The sequence below is a fragment of the Lepidothrix coronata genome, unplaced genomic scaffold, assembly GCF_001604755.1.
Source record: "Lepidothrix coronata isolate B3197 unplaced genomic scaffold, Lepidothrix_coronata-1.0 Scaffold58, whole genome shotgun sequence".
Taxonomy (NCBI): domain Eukaryota; kingdom Metazoa; phylum Chordata; class Aves; order Passeriformes; family Pipridae; genus Lepidothrix; species Lepidothrix coronata.
Window position 1 is genome coordinate 912658 of NW_016690238.1, and position 21378 is coordinate 934035.

Genomic DNA, 21378 nt, shown 5'->3' on the forward strand with positions numbered 1-21378 from the left:
GAGCACCCTTCCCAGGGCCGGGGCCCTCCTTGTCCCCACGCTCACCAGTAGCAGCTCCCTGCAGTGACCAAAGCACCCGACCGAGGTACCACTTCACACCATGCTGGGAGAAGAAAAAAGGGAAAAAATCCAACTTTTAAAAATAGGAGGCAGTAGTAACTGTTAATTCACTATTTTTAATTTAAATTTCAACCATAAAAGGTTTCCAGCCATAACAGAGGATCTCACTCAGTTAAGACCAAGACACACACACACAATAGTCCCATCCAGCCAGGATTTCTCTCAGAGATTCCCTACTTTCAGCTGAACACTGTTTCCAGCACGGCACCAGAGGACAACAATCACACCTGTCCCAGTTCTGTGGGACAGCAGCATCACTGGTTTCTTCTCCAAGGAAAACACCATCCAAAGAAACCCCTGTGGATGGAGGATACCTAGAGCTGAGCTCCTCATCCTGAGGACAACAGAGCAGGAGGAGAGTTGGGTCAGCTGGCCAAATCCTGAGCAGAGGTGACGGTCTGAAAGGCTGAGCAGTGATTCCACAATATCCATGCACCCCTCAGCAGGTTTGCAAGGGCTCCTTGGAGAGGCTCCAGGGTGTCATCTGCTGAGGAGAAGCCAGAGGAGGTGGCAGCAGCCAGGGCTTGGGGCAGCAGAGGTGGTGGTTTGCAGGCCAACGTCCTGTCTGGACATTGGAGAGAGAAGGGACAAGGACAGGAACCCAGAGCACAGCGTGACTGCAGAAGAAAACCCTGTGACAGCAGCAGAGACTAAGCACAGTTTATCCAGCTGAGCAGGCACCCTGCAAGCTCAGGAGCTGCCGGGAAGATGCTCCTCCACTGGCATCTCTGGAGCAAGCCCTACCCATCTCCTGCTAACAATAACCCCTGCATGGTCTCCCAAGCCCCAGCTGAGCAGGAAAAGGCACCTTTTTCCTCTTTGGGGTCATTTATTTATAGATTTAAAGAAATAAAAATAGAAAGAGAGGTGAGAGTGCACACCAAGGCAAAAAAATGTTCATTGCAACAAAGACAAAGCAGAAGGTGGGGCAGGAAGGGGTCCCTTTTGCCAAAACAGCAGTTTTTGAGGGGTGGAAATCATTCCTCCTGCGTGTACGGTGACCGAGGGCAGCAGGGCTCTCCCTTCAGACCTCACCAAACTCATTTTCACAGTATCCTACGTAGAGAGGCTGTGCCTGGACACCACGCCTGGGAAGAGAACAGAAAGATGGCATCAGGGAGAGGGCACAGGCGGAGCCCACCACTGGGTTTCAGGGGTTCCAGGAGAGCAGGGTGGCCATGGGTGCCCATGGGAGTCCAGTTTCAGGTGTGAAAAGGAGGGAGAAGTTTTTCATCCCGCACTTATAGACTCAGTTTTTGCTCATGTGTGGGAGCACATGGTGAGGACAGGTTTCCCGGGGAAGCTGGTGCTGCAGGAGGGGTGGCAATAGCTGACAGACCCCCTCCTTCCTCAGCACAAAGCCCTCTCCTCACCAGAGCCACCAGCCCACGCCAGCAGCAAGGGCCTGTCTTCCAGCACTGCACAAAGCAAGCTCTGCCCACGCAGCAGCAGCAGGAAAACCAGGGCTTTCCATAAGAACAAGGGTCATTTTGCAGCAGGGAAAGCCCTTCACCCTCACTGCCCCTCCCAGGCCTGTGCCTAGATGGGGTGGCAGCTGTGCCAGCACGGTTACCCAAGCAGTGTGCAGCGGAACTCCGACAGCCGGGCGTAGGCATCGTCCATGTTCCTGACGGTGCTGTTGCTCCACAGCCTCTCAGCTACGGCCCCAGCTCTCGGCCTTGAGGATGAGGGACAAGCAGTCAGATCAGGGGGACCTCAAAAGCTTCTCATGTAAAGCCATGAGCTCCCAAACACTTTCTTGATCAGCGTCCTTCCACACACAAAGGCTTCTGTGCATGCAAAGATCCACTCCTGGACACACGTGGATCAGGAGTGGATGAGGGTGACAGGACAAACCAGTGTTAAACACGTCCTGGTTGCAGCAGCAGGTTGTACAGGGCATGTTACCGCCTCACAAACCCTCATTTCAGCCTTGTGAAGCTGTTCCCAGCACAGAGGTGCTGCAGGAGACAGGGACAGGCACCACACACAGACCAAACTTGTGAGTTCAGCATGTGATGCTTGGTGGTGAAGGCAAGGGACATGAGCCTGGCCTGACGAGATCCAAGTGACCTCCCCATGACCTCTCTTACCAGAGCCTGGGGGTCAGGTTGGTGACGTCCACGTATTCACCCCACATACAGGCCTCGCCACCGATCACCAGGGCCTTCTGCTCAGGGCTGCCTGTGGAGGGACAGCACCCAGGTGATGCATTAGCCAGACACCCAGCCCTGGCGCCACCTCCGAGTGCCAGCCAGCTGCCACACGGGAAGGGGACACAAGGGACATACCTCTGAAGTCCAAGGGCTCCACCCTGTAGGCTTCCATCCAGTCCTGCCCGTAGGAGATGCGGTTGAGGTACCAGGGCGCAGAGAGCAGGGCATGGTAGCCAGCCCTGGTGACATTGGCCATCTCCTCCTTGTATGGCGTGAGGAGGTTCTCTTTCCACACATGGATGATGGTGTCCGGCCTCACCTGAGCACAGGTGAACAACGTGCAGGGGATCAGTGTGGTGACAAGAGCATCACCTGCCCCTGCAACCAGAGTGCCCTGACCCCATCCACATCCCCAAAGGGAAACTGAGGCAGACTTGGGCTGGCCTTGATTTTTGAGCCACCTCCCATCTGGTTTGCAGGAGCAATAGAGAGAGGGATAAGGCCATTTGAAGAGTGTCCTGGGCAGGGTTAAAACCTGCCTCTTGCAAGTGCACACACAAGAATCTGGAGGGAGGAGAGCATTGGCAGCAGTGTGACTAAACCACCATGAGAGCACCTCACTGGCAGCACCATCTGAGGATCAACTCCAGATTCATAACAGAGTAACCCCCACCAGCCCCAGTACAGCCCCCCCAGAGCACACCAGTGTCTGACTGGGATGCTGACACTGTTCACCCCAGCAAAGGGAGCTCTCACCACCACGTCGTTGTCAAAGACCTCCTGCCACACGATATAACCTTTGCCGAGGGAAGAGACGATTTCCAGAAGCCTGGAGAGGAAAAAGTACTGAGTTTTTGGTGATCTTCATGACCCTCTCTTGGGTGGTTACATACAGCCACAGGAGCAGCACAGATATTCCCAACACCCACAGCTGGATGTGAAGGTACTTCTGAAGGAGAAGGGAGAGAGCACAGCCCCTTATGGGGCTTCTTTCTCTTCAGTCCCAGGCTTTTTTGTGGTCAATCTCCCAATAAAATGCTTCCTTTGGGGCCAGGGAGACATACCCGATGGGGATGCTCCTGAAAAGGAGATCTGGGGTCCCTAAGACAGCAGAAGACATTTGTGCTGGTCACACAGTGCAGCTGCAGGCCCCAGATGCCCCTGTTCCTACCTCTGGATGTACAAAGACTCTAATTTTTTGTAATCATCACCAAAGTCCATCTCCTTCATGAAAGCTTGAATTTTTGGATTGGATCTCCTGTGTACCAAAGAGAAGAGAATAAAAGCATCACAATCTGAACTCTGGAGTAAGGCCAAGGCTCAGTCAAGTCCTTCCCACATCGGTCCAAGGCTTGCCCAGGCATTCCCAGAGCTGTGGCTGCACCAGGACCAGCAGCTCCTTACATCCAGCATCACCCTGAGCACAGAAACCCCATGCACCTCCACTCCCCCTGGCCTGCAGGAGCAGGACACCAAAGATCATGACCCAGAAGTGATGGGCTTGGACTCCAGACCCAGATACTCCACCCCAGTCCCCATCCAGACTGACCTCAGACTGACTCACCAGCATGTGAAATCCACCTCATCACCACCGAGGTGGAGAAAGAAGTCTGGGAACACAGAGCTGACCTCCTGGAACAAACTGGTCACAAACTCGTAGGTGCTGTTAAGGATGGGGTTGATGGGCCCATAGGTTCCAGAAGGCTCCTGGACCACATAGCAGGGAGTCAGGAGGCCTGGAGCACCTGGATGATAACAAATGGAGGTGAGGAAGGGTCAAAATGTGGCCGTGTCACTGCCTACAACACCCCTGATCCTCCTCAGCACGGCCCAGGGCCTTCCATGGGACAGGAAAGCAGGGCCAGCCACAGCTCTGGCTGTGACCAGAAGCACAGGGTGAACTCCAGCACAGGCCATGGGATTTGGAAGCAGAAGAATGGAAGAGAAAGACAATGGAATGTTTTCCTGGAGCTTCTTGCACTTCCAGACATGGAAGAGGAGACACTTGCAGTCCTTGCAGCAGAAAGTGCTGCAACAGGACTGGGGCACAGCTGTGCAGAGCGAGGAAGCTTGGTCAGCTGCACCCCCAGTTAAACACAAGATCCTTGCAATATCCACGACGATTCTGGCAGAGCAGATGTCCCCTGAAAAACCCCAAAATCACTCACCTTGGACACAAGAAGAGGTGGAAATGTTTTTCTTTTGGATTTTGTTCCAGAAGATGGACCACTAGGTCCCAAACGATGGTTTGCTCCTCCTCAAAGCCAGTCTGTGGGACATGGCTCCCCACACCCAGCTTTTAGGATTGAGGTTGTATATCCCAATCCTGCCCCTGGAACTATCCCAACTCTCCTCACAGCAGCAGCAGGCAGGGTCTGCCCCTCACCTGGACCCCAGGAGAGGGTGTGGCCGGGAGTGTCGAACTCTGGGATGACCCTGATGCCACGCAGCCGGGCGTAGTCGATCACGGCGCGCACGTCGCTGGCAGTGTACACGTGGGTCATGGCATTGAAGGCTCCCTGGGAACACAGGAATGCTCAGTGCCTCGCTCAGGAGCAGAGGGAGGGATCTGCTCACCTGGGCTGGTACATGGAGATCAGGGAGGGCTACCTTCTTGCTGAGCTCTGGGAATGTCGAGCTCTCATAGGGGAAAGAGGGGTCATCCACAATGTGCCAGTGAAACACGTTGAACTTGTTGTAAGCCATGACGTCCTGGGAAGGAACAGGAACAAAGATGAACGTGCCCTGTCCCTTCTGAAAAGTCACCCAGCTTGCCACAGAAAGTGTGCAAGATCCCCATGCTCCAAAAGGACAAGGCAGAGTTCCTAAATGCTCCCCAGGATTGAAGAGAGATTCAGACACCTCTCTTGAAACACAACAGCACCACGAAGAGCTGCAGAGGGCCAGGAGTATTTCTGCTTACAGTAAAATCCCTGTTCTCCCTATAATTGAGCCAGTAGTGGAGACCTGGAAGTTTAATTCTGCTTGGGATGAGCACAGAAGCACCACCCACCTTTGCCAGTGTTTTCCCTCACCTTAGAAACAACCCAGCCTCAGACACTAACTTGGATTGCAGGAACCCAAGACATCTCAGTTTTCTTCTTCTACAAAGGGAGCTGAGAAATGACCCACACAAGGCAGCACAAGAAACCCTCAGTGGTCACAGAGGACAGGACACACAATTAAACCACCCTGTCTCCCAGCACAGGTGCCCTACCAGAGTTTCCAGGATGGCTCTCAGGGGCAGGTAGTGACGAGAGGTGTCCAGCAACAGTCCCCGGTGAGGGAAGCGGGGAAAGTCCACAATTTCTGTCTCATTGATGTAGTACTGCACGTGGAAAACATGAGCAACACATGAGCAGGACATTGGGCAAACAGCCCTTAGCAGGAGGCAATCAGGGTCACTGTTGTCCCCGGGGCTGCGTGGACAGAGCTGCCCTCACTGCCCAGAGTGCCAGCTGGCCAGAAAGAGCTGCAGCCCTTCTTCACCCACTCAGAAGGCACGGATTTGGCTGGATCAATGAATCTCCGCGTGGCCCTTGGCGAGGCTGTGCCACACCGCTGGTACCCCCTCATCCCGAGCATCCCAGCAACCCTCAGCCTGTCCCCATGGAGGCAGGAGCACTATGGAGAGCCGCCTGCCCGCAGGAGATGAGGCCAGGACTCACTGTGCCGTTCTCGTCTCTCCCAACGAGCTGGCTGAACGTTTCCAGGCCTGCAGGAAAACCACACACAGCCCCTTCCTCAGCACAGACTCCCTCAAAGGAGCAGAGCTCAATTAACAAAGCAGTCCATGGAAAGAGAGAGGCACAGAAAAGCATCCCCACAGGCCCAAGGCAGGGAGAGCGGGAATGCCCCACTGGAAGCACAGCTCACCTCGGAGAACTCCCCAGATGGCCTCAGCAGAGAGCAGCATGGAGCCCTTGGACACGATCAGCTTATCTGGAACACAGCATCAGGGGCTGTGCTGGCATCAGGCCCCACAGCCACGAGAGCCCCAGCACTAGGCAGGGGTCAGGTACAGCACTGCACCCTGAGATCCCAGAGAACCAAATTCTGGTTTTCTTTTGCTGTTTTAAACCTCCCCCCGCTGCTTTATCAGCACCCTGAGGTAAGTCCCTCCCTCCCTGCCCCAGGTTCTCAATAACAGAGAAGGGTTGGTGCCTCCCCAAAAGCGGGGGTATAACTGCTGCACAGTGCTATTTCCCAGGGATGGGCACAGAAACAGCCACATTCCCTCTCCAGTCACTCCCTCCTATTCCCAAACCCAATACTTACAGCTCTCCTTGGAGTCCAGGTTGGGAAACCCATCACAGCCTGGCATGGCAACGTAGACGAGGAGCTGAGTGCAGGGTGTCCCCCAGGGTGGTTCATTCTCTGCAAACGACACACATATCGACCCCATCCTAGCCCTTCTCCTTGCTTCCAAGCCCACCACCATCCTCCCAGCTCATCTAGCAACAGAGGCACAGGAGTACATGGACTTCCAACACACGTGGCAGAAATGGGGACCCCCTCCTGCACCCCAAAACAGGCACAGGGATGTTCAGCAGGGACTAATTTCAATCGAGCCAACCAGGAGCACATGAGCTAATCCCAATCTTCCGCATGGAGAAGGTCTGCAAGTGAGGAGACCCTCAGGGGAGGCTTCTCAGGGAAGCTTCACAAGAGAGAAGAGACATCAGAGTATGGACCAGCAGCAGCCCCCAAGGCTTCCTGGACACGAGCCCTGGCTCTAAGCTACAGCCACAACTAGTCAAAGCTTATCCATGAGGGTAAAGAGCATCATGTTTCCAAACTCTCCCAGCATTGGGAACAAAGTACAAGCCCAAGAGCTCTGCCCTACCCTTTGCAAAGAAACCCTGTAAAAAAGGTGCAGAATGAATCTGCTGAGTTAGAGGCAACCAAAAGGTCTCACTCAGAACAGAAAAGCTCCTGAACACCTTCACCTTCTGCAGAGCAGGGCCCAGGTGCAGTGGCTGGAGAAATAAACCTGATCACATTCAGACCCTAAACGGGAGCTCTGGCCACACTTCCCAAACTGAATGACAGCTTCAAACGATGCACAGGCCTGAGTTCTTACTGAAGTAACTCCCTCAACTCCAAAGGGAGGTGTTCAACCTTCTCTGGGACCCACGGGATTAGTCACAGCATTCTGTGGCCAAGAGGAGTGTGGGGCAGTAGGGTGGGACCCGGCTCATCCCAGCCAAGCTCCGTGCCCACACCCCCACAGCATTCCTGGGCACAGCCAACGCTCTAAGCAGTCACTAAAAATAAAGAGCTTGGCTTGGAGTGAGCCAAAGCACCAAGGAGACCCCAGGGAGACTGTGGCACTGCCAGCGTGCGGGTGAAACACAGGGAGCCCCTGCTCCACAACTCGCAGGAGCCACGAACCCCGGATTTCTCCATGAAGGAATGACGAAACCTCTGCAGAGAGAAGGAAAACAGCTCCAAGCTAGCCCTCTGTTTTGAGCTGGTTGCAGACAAGCTGGTAGCCAAGGCAACCTCACAGATGTGCGAGCGGCACAGCAAGACCTGATCCCTCCTCTTGGGAAGGCGGCAGCTCACCATGAACAGCTGCCCCCAGGCCTGGGGACGTAGGAAATACTCATCCTGCTGAGGACCCTCAACAGAACTGGTCCCACCATCACACACCGCATTTAAACCTGCCCAGGGAGACACTGCCCAACCCAAACACAGCCTCCTTGGCCAAGGAGCAGGCAGGAACCAACACCACTACACCCTGAAGCCAGCGCAGACAGAAAATGGTCTCTGCCATTTCTCTATTAATAAAACTTATTTCCTTCCATCCAGGGTTTCCATTGCCTGTTCTTACTAACCACCCATGCAAAAAAAAAAAAAAAAAAAAAAAAAGCAAAGGGGAAAAAAGGTCTTAAAATAATTTGTGTAGTTTGAGCATCATAAAGCAGGGCGTATGGAAAGCGATGAGCGTGAGCTCGATCTCGTGATCACAACGTTGCTCCGAGTGATTTGATGGTCACATTTCCCCTCTGAGAGGAACAGGAGAGCATGAATAATTAGATCAGCTGTTTTTAGTTCCTAGCAGCAAAAGAGAGCCAAGAGGAGCCTTCTCAGCTCCCAAACCAAAATTTATTTCTATTGCTACTCACAAGAGTGGAAAAAATAAGCCAAATGGTTCTTCTCTGTTTCAAACCTGCTTTTTTCAAAGCACGATGTGCTCAACAAGAAGCTGAGCAGCTTCCAACGCCACCACCCTTCTCTGCTTTGATCAGCAGCAACAGAGTTCACACTGACATTTAAAACACTCGGGAGCAGAGTTACTAGCTCTTTCTGATGAATGAAGCACTTCGTATTCCCTGGATATAGCACTTCAGGCTGCAGCAGACCCACGCAGCCACTGAGATCCATGCATGCCGGCTCCACGGCCAGGAAATTTCCTGCAGCTCATCCCTGACATGCCATGGGTGCTATCACTAAGACGTCTGGGTGCGAGAAACCTTTAGAACCTGTCCCAAAGCAAACTCCGGCTCTCCAAGCTTTTGCCTTTCCTCATCTTACCCTACAATTTCAGGATGAATCCAAGAGCTAATCCCTCTCTGGCAGAAAAGCCACACTGCCTCGGGACGTTTAGCAGCTCTGCTTTAGCAGATGAGCTCCATGGCAGGAACATATACTTGGAAGAACACACACGATGCAGCAAGTCTTTCCTCAAGGTAAAGCCTCACAGGGGACAGCAAGAGCTGCTAGGAACAGAAAGAGCCAAGACTTACAAGCAACCCTGGAGCAAGAGCAGTTGCAAGACCGGCAGTGGCTCTCCCTGCAGCCACAAGAGAAGGAAGCGAAATGAAGCAACGGGGAGGTGAAACACTGTCCAGAGGAGATAAAAAATGAGATGGAGGGAACTCTCGAGAGCAAGAGCTTAAACCCTGGAAGGAAATGAAGATAACTAGTGCTCGCTGTGCCAACTGGGTCAGATTTTGTCATCTGCAGTTTGTGGCATTGCCCTCCACATCCCAACGCACCGCTGCCCTTTGCCACCAGACTCCCCCAAGCCAGCTCGCCGTCACACCCAGCCTCCACCTCCCGCCCCACCAGTCCCCGCCGGACTGAGGGGAGGCAGGCGGACACCCAAACCCCGTGGTCTGACCCCAAAATAAACGCGGGTTTGGTGGGTGTTAAGAATAAAGCCACGGAGGAAAGGGTCACCCCCACCCCGCCTCACCGGTCGGGCGGGCGAAGAGCAGCGCCCGGTACCGCTGGAAGGCGGAGTCCAGCACATCGCAGCCCGGCCCCACGGCCGAGCCGTCCGCGGCGGCGAAGCGGAATTGGCCGGGAGGCAGCGGACAGCGACCGCCGCCGGGCGGGGAGTGCTGGGCCTGGGGCTGCGGCCACACGGCCCCCGCCGGGCCCGGCAGCACCAGGAGCAGCAGCGGCGGGAGCAGCAGCCGCAGCAGCGCCCGCGCCGCCGCCATGTCGCACTCGCAGCCTGAGGGAGGCGGCGGCACCGCCCGGCAACGGGGGACGGGCGGCCGCGAAATGGCAGCTCGGGCCCGCCCTCACGGCCTCCCCCGGCTGCCCCCTCACCCCGCAGCCGCCTCTCGCACCCCACAGCCGCCAATCCCCTTTCAAAGAAATCCTCCAAACCCCTGCAGCTCTTCACCAAGGGTCATTTGACCCCCCAGCCCTCAAGGTTTAGCCCTCCCACCCCTGGCCGTGCTTCCCGCCCTCGGGGAGCCTCAGCAGCCTGATTTGGAGTTTGAGGAGATGAACGATTTAACATGTATTTCACCCACGCTGCTTTCATAGACTCACAGAATGGTTTGGGCTGGAAGAGATCTTAAAGATCATTTCATTCCAGCTCCCTGCCATGGGCAGGGACACTTTCCACCAGACCAGGTTGCTCCAAGCCCCATCCAGCCTGGCCTTGGACACTTCCAGGGATGGAGCAGCCACAGCTTCTCTGGGCAACCTGTGCCAGGGCCTCTCCACCCTAGATCTAACCTCATTAGACTCTCTGTTTGAAACCAGCACCAGTACATGCTTTGGGTTTGGGTGTCTTCTGTTGGTGTTGCGTATTTTTATGAGCAATACCAAATATAAATCAGCCCTTGCACAGTTTTCCAGGGATATTTTATATGTGGCAGATGAAATATTCATTGGACTGTACAAAAAAGGGGCTTTATCCCATGATGGAACCTCACAGTGAAGTGTTGCAGAGATGCTTTCCATACGGCACTTGGCTTTTCCTAGGAAAGCCTTAACCTCAGATGAACTCTGTTTAATTTTGCCTCCTCTCTTCAGCTCTGCTTTCCTCAGCAATCCCCAAGTCAAATAAAGACCTTAAGCTCAGGTCTTTCCCATCTAATTGCCAGCACAAACCTACACGGGAACCAAGTCCATCAAATTATTAAAAACCTGTTGTCCTAGAAAACTGCAAGCTATCAGGAGCGCTGGAAGACAAGCCACAGGCATGGGAGCAAGCAGGAAATTAAACAAATGTACAAAAGAAAGCATGACAAGGGAGATGGCCCCATCATACAAGAGGAAAAATCACTCTCCTTGAGGAGGACATGACCATAGAAAGGTCTGGTGAGGAATTTAAAGCATTGTTCCTCACGTGAGCAGTGTAGAGAGAATGGGATCAACAGGAAGAAAGCATTTCGTAGAAAAAAATATCAAGGAACTTGTTGTCAAAGGTTAGAAAAGCACCAGCACAAAGTATGGGACTGATGGTGAAAGGAGAAGAGCTGGGAGGACATGGAAGGGTTCTGTGGGGCTGGAGAGGGATGGAGGGAGGTGCTCTCCAAGGTTGAAGGAGACTGTGAGGTTCCAGTGAAGGTTTTGGGGGTGATGTGGGGGTGGAAAAGTTGTGGGGAGGCCAGGCAGCAGGAGGAGACCATGGTTAGCTTTGGATCTAAATGGGATTGAGGGAATTTTATGAGATTAGTGAAAATTAATCTCAAAGAGGGGATCTCAAAGAGGGGAAGGCAGTGAGGGGACTAAGGGTCACCTTGAGATAGAGAAACTGGGCTCCATCAGGAATGGGGCCAAAGAGAGCCAGATGGTGTTGCCATGAGCTTAACACCTACACAGAATTGCATCCTTCTTCTCCAGCCCTCTAGAACAGCAAAGACCACCTGTCTACCTCAGGGAACATGGGCCAGGAACCAAGGACAGGCACAGCATAGGCCAGGGAACAGCCTTACAACATGGGTGTACCCCCCACAGCCAGGCAGGAAGAGCACGAGGGTGGCACCAACAGCCCAGGTGTCACCTAGTGAACAAAAGACACCAAGTGAAGTGCAAGATCAATCTGGGAATACCTGGAGTAGGTACACCCACAGGAGAGCTCAGGAAAAATTAATTGCCTGGACTTCAGCTTAAATGGAGGTTATGGATGGAAGTCCCAGGGGAGGTTGATTGGGGCAACTAAAGCCTCTTGGCTCCCTCAGGCTCCTAACAATCCTTACCTGCCCCTTGTTTTCCCTACAGAGAGGTGGCAGGACCCCAATCCAACACAAAGGCACATGCCAGGCTGTCTCCTCATGATTCTTTCAGGATGTTGTCCCTTCTCTATCTCTGTCCTCCTCACACAGCAAGAAGGGGTATGGAGGAGAACACCTGCATTCCAGCCTGTGCCAGACCTCTGGGAAAATGGCTCGTGTCATTCCCTGTGTTCAAGTCTTCCTGCTGCTGGTCAACACAAAGCCTCTGTGGTCCTTAGACAGGTCTGTTGCCCTTCCCTGTGCAAACCTCTGAAGCGCTGGCCGATGCCACCGCTTTTCTGACTGTATTGATTGATTCCAGCATCTCTGGACTCGTCCTTAAATAGTTTCATTGTATTAAAAAAAAAAACAACAAACAATCCAGTTTACTGCTGTGTGGCATCAGAGAATGTCACGGCCGCACTTCCCAGCGTATGAGACAGAACTGTGGAAGTGCCCTGGCCTGAGGTGAATCCTCCTTTCAGCCTGGGAAGGGCGGTGTGTTTGCCAGCTTATGTAAAGCATTGTGATCAGAGCCTTCAGTCCAAATATTCCAGCCTTTCTACGCATTCGGTTGCTGTTTCTATTTTAGGGGACCTGATGTCTCTGGGGGATGACTCATTGTAGTTCATCTGTAGCTGGCCGACATTAATCCAGACTAACAGTCTGATTTGGGAATGTTTCTTTACATAAGAAAACTGCTTCAGCATGTGTTTAACTGTGGAGCTTGGCTAGAAGAAACTGGATTACACACTGTTCTGTGGCAGGCACAGAGCAGCAGCAGCTAGAAGTTGCTGATGTTCTTCAGTAGCTTTTCAATAAACAGGCTCTTGGTCTCAGAGCATATCTCCATGTTGATATATCCACCTGGAAGACTCTTCCAGGTTAGTTTGGCAAGGAAGAAGCAGGGAGTAAGCCCATAGCAGGGATGCACCAGCTCAAGTGAGACCCATGGTGGGGTACCTGCAACCCCCTCTTGTCTCTTTGGCTGCAAGAGCCAGAAGCCAAGTTGCTGGGGAACTCGGCAGAAAACTGTGCTGCACCAGGACACTGCTGGGTTACCTGATTTTTTTTTTTTGGTAGAAATCCAAATTAATTATTCTGATATAAATTGTTACAAAATCTGGCTGGTGTCACACTTGGTCTTTTTGGTTTGTTCACCTTCAAGGCACGAAGGTGGCCTTTGGGCATTTTTAAAAGCTATAAATCCATTTATTATGCTGCCTAATTCTCTAGAATGTTGGCTGCTCCTGCATTTAACCAGGAGGGAATTTTGCATGCAGATTCCTGTGCTGGTGAGAAGGATTTGAGCTGGTGAATGAGGAATGGAGGAAGGCGTTCATGAACACCTTCACAGAGCATGAGTTTTACGTTTGCTGCACTCTTTGAGTCAGCACTGTCTAGGCACACTCACTCCTGAATGAAGCAACTCCCAGCTCAAGGGACCTCCTGGTGGTGTGGCTGGAAGAGGGCTTTGGAAAACACAGATCATCTCTTGGAAATACCTGCATCTGCTTGTAGACCTGTGACTTGAACCTTGACATCTCAGAGGCTTTCTGGGCAAGCTTACTCTCTCCATTTTCTTGTTTAACTTCCCTTTCATCCTTGGTAAAATAATGATGGGATTTGGATTGCAGCCCCAAGGGTGGCAGGGTTGAAGTGTCCTTGGTTGAAGTGTGGTGGTGGCCTGGTGGAAGTACGGTCAGCATGTGCTGGGTTTTTGCACATCTCTGTATCTCAGGGATGATTTTGCTTGGCATGGTGTCACACAGATGCTGACAGGGAGCCACCTGTGCCTATTTCATCAGGCAGAGTGGTGCTCACATTTAAACACCCAGCAAGAGCCCACAGAGACATTTGGTGGAGCTTTAGCATGTGCACAACAAAGATCCTAAACATGGGATGCCCTTAAATCCACACCCAGGGTACCTTCAGCAGCTCTAGCAGCTCAGCCTATGAGGAACCTCCATGCTCTGGGGGGCTGAAGCAGGCCGGTGTACGGCAGGCTGCTTTTGGAGCCACGAGCACACATCCTGGAGCTTTTCAAAGCACAGGATGACTCGTTTCCATGTCCCTACATTCCCACCTTGACCACTGCGTATCGATGCTGCCATCGAATGGTTTAGCAGATGCACGTGGTGACTGAGTTTCTCAGCACAGATGGGGCTAAACAGAAGGGACCTCTTTGCCTGGGAGAGCACATGTAAGGGGAGCAGGGCCTAAGAGACTTGGAGTGAGCAGGGAGAAGCAAGGAGAAGTATGTTTCAACAATCATTGAGGGTCTCAAACCACGACAATGAGCTTGAGTGTGGAGTTTAAGGCAACAAGCTTGAGGTGAGTTGTGTTAATCAGTGTGGAGGATTTGGGGTCCTGACTTGAGCTCAGCCTAGTGGTGTTTGCATTATTGGTATTTGTTCGCCGAGCCTTTTTTCCTCTGGATTATCTCCAGCTCGCTCAGCTTTAGGGTGGTGAGCTAAGGGGCAGCTCAGCCCACGCTACTGGTTGAGATTGTTAATGAGTGTGCAGACACCCAGAATCAAATCCAAAACATTGAGAAAGCTCCTGGATTTCTTTTCTCCCTGTCCACGTGTCTCTGTGACGAAGGAGAGCGGCTTTTTCTGAAGATCCCACCTGGCTCAAGGAGCAGTGGGGCAGGGGGGACGCTGGGTGGGATAGGAGGTTCACCCCGAATCCGTGGGTGGATTGTGGTGTGGGGCACCAGCACTTTTGCAGAATTTTGGTATCACGAGTCAGGGCTTGTCACAGGGAGATGCTGCGACTTCTTGCAGAGGCTGGGAACGTGTGGCTGCTGTCCCCGGCTGCTCCCAGTCACGGCTGTGGGGCTGAGCTGGAAGCAATCAGAGCCTGTGGGTGCACAGTGACAAACTCCTCGTGCCCAGAGGCGCTGCTCCCATAAATCCTGTAAGCGTGTGCCTAACTTCACAGAGCAAGGTGATTGCAAGGCAATATTTTATTCTTGTCAGCTTCAGTGTTAACAGTTACCAGAATCACTTGGGTAATTAAGCTCTTGCAAGAATAAAATGAAAACGCGCCAGGTGTCTATGGAGATCTAAATCATTTCTCAGAGTGGGCAGAGGAGTGGTTCTCAGCTTTCCTCGGTAGCTGGAGCCCTAAAATCCCCAGAGGCAGTGCAGATCCCCTCGGAATAAGCTGAAGGCAGCAGCCCTGCTTTTCTCAGGTACCTTTTGCCAACCCTACTGCCCAGGGCCCCATATGTGATTGTTGTTAATGAGTGTGCAGACACCCAAAATCAAATCCAAGACATTGAGAAAGCTCTTGGATTTCCTTTCTCCTGGGTTGAAAACTTTTTAATAAACAAAGACCTTTTGCAACACTCACGACTAAAATTTCATACCAAAGAGTATTTTTGAAAAGTATTAGTGTAACTATTGCTGCAAAGTGCTGATCCCTGTTTTGCAGCTGGAAAAGAGAAGGCTGGGACTGTTGTAGGGGAACTGGTTGTCTATGTCTGTGGGATGTCATTGGGAAGATCCCATCACTATTTATAAATGTTAATTACTGGGATCATAGAACCATTATAGAATCACAGAATGGTTTGGTTTGGAAGGGACCTTAAAATCTGGCCAGTTCCACCCTCTGCCATGCGGGTGCTAGACCAGGTTGCTCCAAGCCCCATCCAACCTGGCCTTCAACACTTCCAGGGATGGGGCAGCCACCGGGCAACCTCTGCCAGAGCCTCCCCACCCTCACAGGAAAGAAGTCCTTCCCACTATCCCATCTAACCCTGCCTCTGGCAGTGGGAAGCCATTCCCCTTGTCCTGTCCTTCCAGGCCCTTGTCCCAAGTCCCTCTCCAGCTCTCTTGTAGCCCCTCTAAAGGGGACTGGAAGGGGCTCTCAGGTCTGCCTGGAACCTTCTCTTCTCCAGGCTGAACACCCCCAGCTCTCCCAGCCTGGCTCCAGAGCAGCTCCTCTGGCCGAGCTCCACCCAGGGCCCCGGGCTGAGCTCTGCAGCCTCGGCCGAGGCCAGGAGAGGGCGACGGGGAGTCCTCGGGACACCCGGGGATGGACGGGCCGCGCTCCCAGGAGCAACTGCTTCCCACACGCACTGCTGGGGAGGTCACCTCGGCCAAGGATTTGGGTGTCCAGAGCTGCAAAACTCCGATAAAGCCAAACCCCACTATCTAGTCAGTGCTTTCTTGGGGTCCCATGGGGCAGACGAGCAGCCAAAATGGCTCGTGCCTTTTGCCATGTTGGCCAGGAGCGGGGCATGTCACCAGCTGGGCAGCACAGTGCTAGCACAGGGTCCCGGGGGGTGACACACAGCCCCCCTCGAGGGTGAAGCCCAGGGAAGGAAAGGACCTGGGGCAGCCACCTGAGCCCCCGTGGCTTGACATGTGAGGTGGGACCAAACTGGCAGATGTCCAGCTGGTGTGTCTGGAGCTGAACGAAGCCGGGGATACTTAGATTTATGTAGGGCAGGATGACTAATGCCCCGGCCTTTGCAATTCCAAATAAGTAGGGTAATTAGGGAACTGGCTTTATTGACTAGGTAGCGTGGCATGAGGCAACATGTCCCTGTGTGCTCCTGACCCGGGCAGAGCTCAGGGACCACAGATCCACACAAACATTCGGATCTCGTTGTGTGTCTGAAGATGCAGCCTGGTACCTGGTGAGGTTTCTGGAGTCATCTACCCAGGACATTGGACACTTCATCTCCCAAGAGCACCTGCCGGCATCACCCTGATCACAAATCCCTGTTGCTGCAGCCATCATTATGCTTCCTGTGCTCCAGCAGGAAATAAACATTCTTTGGGATGTGGCTTCTAATTTTCTTCCTGTTTCACAAGGGATTTGTATCAAGACAGGAGCAGGAAGCAGGATTCTGTCATCCGGTCCTCTGTGATGACTCTTGTCCCAAATAGCTGATGAAATTTGTCACGCCTACACCACATAGAGCCCCGCTGAGTCTCATCTTCATCCGGGCAGAGCAGGTGAATAATGTCACCACATCTGAACGGCCCCACTTCACCCCGGGAAGAAATGATTCCCTGGGGCTTGAGGAAGTGGAGGGTGAGCACTGGCGGGAGAAGGTGGCCCTGGAGCCCTCCTGGCGCTGTGCCGGCCTCTGGTATCCACAGTGAGCATCCGTGGAGGGTTGGTAGCAGCTGGCTCTGCTCTGGGCCGGGCTGCAGCCTTGTTTCCAAGCCAACCGGAGTTCCGTGCACTCCCCAAATGGCTGCAGACAATGAGCCCGGCGAGCCTCCCCCGTACCGGGCTGAGCGCGGCTGATGCTGAAAGCGGGGAAAGCTGAGGCAAAGGGCTCAGCCTCTGCAGCACCCTGGTGTCATCCTGCCCTTCGCCAGCAGCTCCATGTCCAAGTGAGAGGCTCTGGCAGGGATGACACCACCCGGGAACAGTACTGGCCCTGCATCCCTGACCTGTCTGGAGCATTTGTCAGTGCCAGGAGGGAAAAAAGTTAGTCCCTGGTCTGGTGATGAAGACACTCGTGCATGTTCTTCCCCCTGAAAAATATCAAATTAACAGAGAATAAAGGGAATCAAGCCTGGCATCATTGAAAACCTGGGTATTACTGTCTTTGCTGACCAGAAAGCAATGCTGGAGCTCGGAGATGCCACCCAGCACAATCAGGGTCCCTCCAGGGGTAGTGGGCATGTGTTTATCTCATGGAATGATTGAGAATTTCTGCCTGGACATCTTAGTGCAATTTTATTCTGATTTTGAGGCAGTGCAACCTGTTTTCCCTCGTGTGTCCCTCACATTCCCCTCACATCTCTCACATTCCCCTCAAATTTCCCTCACATTCCCCTCACAAGTTGCTTGCCACAGACCTCACATCACTCAATTTTATAGTGGCCCCAGGAGCCTTCTCCACACTTGGCCCCACAGGACACCTCAGGATGCGATGCTGTGACTCTGTGCCTCCCCGCCGCCGCACCCAGCATGGCGCCGCGCCACACTCAACATGGCGGCAGCGGGCTGAGGCGGGCGGGGGGCGCGGAGGGGGCGTGTCGCGCCCCCAAGATGGCGGCGGCGGCGGGCGGGGTGAGATGGCGGCAGGCGCGCAGGCGCGGGCGGGCGGCGGTGACGCGCGGGGCGCGCGGTGACGGAGCGCGGCGGCCGCGGCCCTTTGTTGGCGGCGGTTGAGGCGCGGCGGGGCCGGGCCGGGCCGGGGCCAACGGCGGCGGCGGCGGGGCCGGGCGCGGGGAGGCCGCGGGAGCCGCCGCCGCTCCCTCAGCGCCTCGCCATGGACTCAGACGAGGGGTACAACTACGAGTTCGACGAGGACGAGGAGTGTAGTGAGGACAGCGGCGCGGAGGAGGACGAGGAGGACGAGGAGGAGGACGAGCCCGACGATAACCTGGACCTGGGCGAGGTGGAGCTGGTGGAGCCCGGGCTGCGCGTCGGCGGGGAGCGCGACGGGCTGTTGGGCGGCGAGACGGGCGGGCTGGGCCCCGGCGGCGGCGGCGGCGGTGGCGGCCTGGGCGGCGGGCCGGGCCCCGGCGGCGGCCCCGAGCAGGAGGAGGATTATCGCTACGAGGTGCTGACGGCCGAGCAGATCCTGCAGCACATGGTGGAGTGCATTCGCGAGGTCAACGAGGTCATCCAGGTGCGGCCCCCGGCAGCGGGACTGGGGGGGGACACACCGCCGAGGCGGGGGGGGGGTGGCGGGACGGGCCAACGGCCTCTGAGAGGGCACCGGGCCCGGCCCGCCCGCGGGACAGGGACCCACACACACTGCGAGGGACCCCCGGGTGAGAGGGGGGCTCCTCGGTCCCCCTTGGAGTTGGAGGGGAGCCTCCTCCTCTGCACCCCCGGGGTGATGAGAGGGCCTCTCGTCACTCCCTGGGGTGAAGGTGCTTCCTGGGCACCCCCGGAGGTGCGAGGGGGGTCTCCTGGGCACCCCCGGGGGTGGAGGGGGCGCTCCTCGGTGCCCCCCAGGGTGGAGGCGGTGTTTCCCAATCCCCCCCTGGATGAGGGGGAATTCCCCGGCACCTCCTGGGGCGGAGGAGGCTCCTCGTCACCCCGTTCCCCCGAGAGGCCCCTGGGGCCGGCCAGGATCTCGCTTCCTGCCATGGAAGCGTCGGGAACGAGGCCCTTGGCACTAAAAGGACTCCTCTTTCTTTGTGTGATTGCGAGCGGGGGGGCTGTGATCTGTGTTTTTGCCTTTCTCCCACTCCATCCTCACGCTGTCCGGGGGCTTTAGCCCCTCCAGCTCCTTCGAGAAGCGGCGGAGTCGATGGCAAGTCCTGGAATTCCAGGAGAGGCATTCGCTCTGGTTTTGTTGCCGTTTCCCTTCCCCCTTCCTACACACAGGAGTTGAACCTTGTGTTTATTTCCAGCACAGACCAGGAGGGATACGAGCAATCCTTTCACAACCATAACTTTTTTTACTTCCAGTTTTTAAGCATGTCTCTTTAAAAGTGAACTAGGGTTCGAAATAACATTTACCCTCTTTAGATCAAAGTATCTAAGTCTTATCTGTTGGCTCCCGAGCTTTTGGGGAAAAAATTCAAGGCACTGAAGCAATCTGGCATTCCTTTCTAAAAGCTCATGGCAAGGTTTGGCTCCAGCTCACCATCAAGTTCCTGATGCCGTTGATGGGCAATCAAGTTCCTGATGCAGGTGATGGGTTTTCTTTTGTTCCCATTTACTCAATATTCAGAGTAAATAGGAGATGCTACTCTCCCACATGCCAACAGGAATAATGTGAAAAATCTGTGGATGTTAAATATTGAGGGATCCAGTGCCCAGAAAGCAGTTGTTTTGCTGGTTGTGTGTATTGGTAAATCCCTTTAAACACGAAAAAGCATTCCCTCAGTGAATGCTTTCCCCCCACTGTCCTGTGCTCTGTTACAGTGTTACAGTGGCTGTAACAGCAGCTTTAAAATGTTGCTTCGTGTGCTGTAAATCCCCTGTAGTTTATGTGGAGCTGGATGCAAACAACTGTAAAAGCATTTGCGTGCTAAATTAGTAAATGGCATTCCTTGAGTCAAATTAAAGTTTATAACTTTAATGATAGTGCTGCCCCTGTAAAACTGAATAAAGGAGTCTGCCCGGATTAGCTGATTACCCTGCAGTTAAAGAAGATCTCATGGTTAAGCAGGGTTGTTTCTTTGCTCCCAGTTATTGATCCTAGTATAGGGAGGGGAGCAGTTGGCAAGCAGACATGAAAACAGTTGGGAACTTCAGGTTTTTACTCTTTGAAAGAGCCATTAAAATGGTGGGTCTGTGTTTAATGACTAAGACTGTGGCCCATACTGATTGTGTTGGACAGATTCTGCCATACTCCTTATTATCTTTGCATAAGAAAAGTGGTGGAAAAGTTGCTACCGGTGAGGAGTTGTGAGTGTTCCTGCTTGTGCATTTTCCAAACCCAGCCGGTGGACTCACCTGCCTGCTCTTTGTGAACTAATTTCTTAGACAAGGTCCTGATTTCTGATCTGAGGGAGTTGTTTCCCCCCTTTTACACTGCCCTTAAACTGTTTGATGTGTGTGCTTGACCTCTGCATTGCAAAACTAGTGGAGAGAAGTTGATTTAGGTAATGATCCCTTACTCCTGTCCCTGGAGTGGCCTGAGAGGCCTGACCCTGCAGATCTGCCCCCACAGAGCCTCCTGGCTGCTGCTCTGCTCCTGGTGCTGCGTTTGCAGTGGTTCCTCCTGGTTTGGCTAAGCCAGTCTGTTTGGAATGTCATGGGGAAACTCGGGACCCAAAATCAACTTAAGCCCTGGAATGCATCAGAAGAGAAGTAGGAAAACACTCAGTTGCTGTGCATGGCTGTTAAATGCCAACTTCCTGCCATCGGATTTCTGGGCTGTTTTGGAGCTGAGTGACCAGAGTTCAGGTGGTGCCTCAGGATTTGCTCATCCCCACTTGTGTGGCTGCTGGTGAAATCTTCCAGGGCTCCCTTGTGTTTATTTCCTTGTGTTTGGCGCCCAACCAGGATTGCTGCTGCTGCTTTTCTGGTTCAGTAAACCTTTTCTGGAGTCACATTGGCTCGGGATCCTGCTGCGGATCCTCGGTTGCAGAGCTGTGATTCACTTGTTCCAGTCAAGTACTGGATGGCTTCGATCCCCGTGTGTCTGTGTTGGGTTCTTGGTAGCAAAGGGTGACGGTTGTGGTTACGTTTTTGAGTGCTTTGAACTTATTTGTTCAAGGGAGGATGTAATGCAGAGCCTGAAAACTTCAGCTGGAGGTCCTGTGCTCTATAATCAGTGATTTTTCTGTGATCAGGAGTAAGGTGTAAATGGGATTTTGTTTTGCAGCTGCAGCAAGGGGAGAAGGGAACAGGCAGTCATGAAGTATCTGGAAGGGGGTGTCTGAGCCATGGCAGGTGTAACTCTGTATTAAAACACTCCATTTGGGCAGTTTGTTAGCTGACAGTGCTATAGTTGAAGGGACTGAATTAAATCTATTTCCCCCTCCATTTAGTCATTTCCAAATACAAGCCGTATAAGGAAAACCATGAATTTTTCAGGACAGGGATTTGATCTGATGAGGACTTTGCAGAAGTAGGAGCCAACTTGTGGCAAACTCCCTGGTCACAGACCCTGTGACTCTCACCGTGGTGTGGAGTGGGCTCACCACCAAACTGCTCTGTCACTTGGCCTCCTAAGACCACTGAACTTGCAG

At 53.6% G+C, this 21378-nt stretch overlaps 2 protein-coding genes and 1 long non-coding RNA gene across 10 annotated transcripts in view; 1 reads left to right on the forward strand and 2 right to left on the reverse strand.

Annotated features, from left to right (window-relative positions):
• Positions 1–156: 156 nt before the first annotated feature.
• HEXA (hexosaminidase subunit alpha) lies at positions 157–9943 on the reverse strand. Of its 2 annotated transcripts, none has more exons than XM_017816826.1 (14): positions 9919–9943; positions 6555–6653; positions 6153–6218; positions 5945–5991; positions 5494–5604; positions 4887–4988; positions 4663–4795; positions 3841–4021; positions 3448–3534; positions 3033–3105; positions 2412–2595; positions 2214–2304; positions 1694–1798; positions 157–1208 (listed from the first exon to the last, which is right to left on the reverse strand). In XM_017816826.1, the coding sequence occupies exons 1-14, from the start codon at positions 9926–9928 to the stop codon at positions 1145–1147; spliced, it is 1353 nt and encodes a 450-aa protein (XP_017672315.1). In that variant the 5' UTR covers positions 9929–9943; the 3' UTR covers positions 157–1144. The 2 variants fall into 2 exon arrangements, with proteins under 2 accessions (XP_017672315.1, XP_017672314.1); XM_017816825.1 differs by lacking the exon at positions 9919–9943 and adding an exon at positions 9481–9745.
• Positions 9944–16249: 6306 nt separating this feature from the next.
• Positions 16250–17767, reverse strand: LOC108498274. Its single transcript, XR_001875131.1, has 2 exons — positions 17575–17767; positions 16250–17247 (listed from the first exon to the last, which is right to left on the reverse strand). It is a non-coding gene; the product is annotated as an uncharacterized LOC108498274 (long non-coding RNA).
• Positions 17768–17842: 75 nt separating this feature from the next.
• ARIH1 (ariadne RBR E3 ubiquitin protein ligase 1) overlaps positions 17843–21378 on the forward strand; it is a 52170-nt gene continuing 48634 nt past the window's right edge. For 6 of the 7 annotated variants that reach the window (XM_017816858.1, XM_017816860.1, XM_017816863.1 and 3 more), the window contains exon 1: positions 17843–18353. In XM_017816858.1, coding sequence (XP_017672347.1) covers positions 17991–18353 — 363 coding nt within the window. In that variant the 5' untranslated portion in view covers positions 17843–17990. The remainder of the gene's footprint in view (positions 18354–21378) is intronic. The other variant, XM_017816862.1, reaches the window with a different exon arrangement.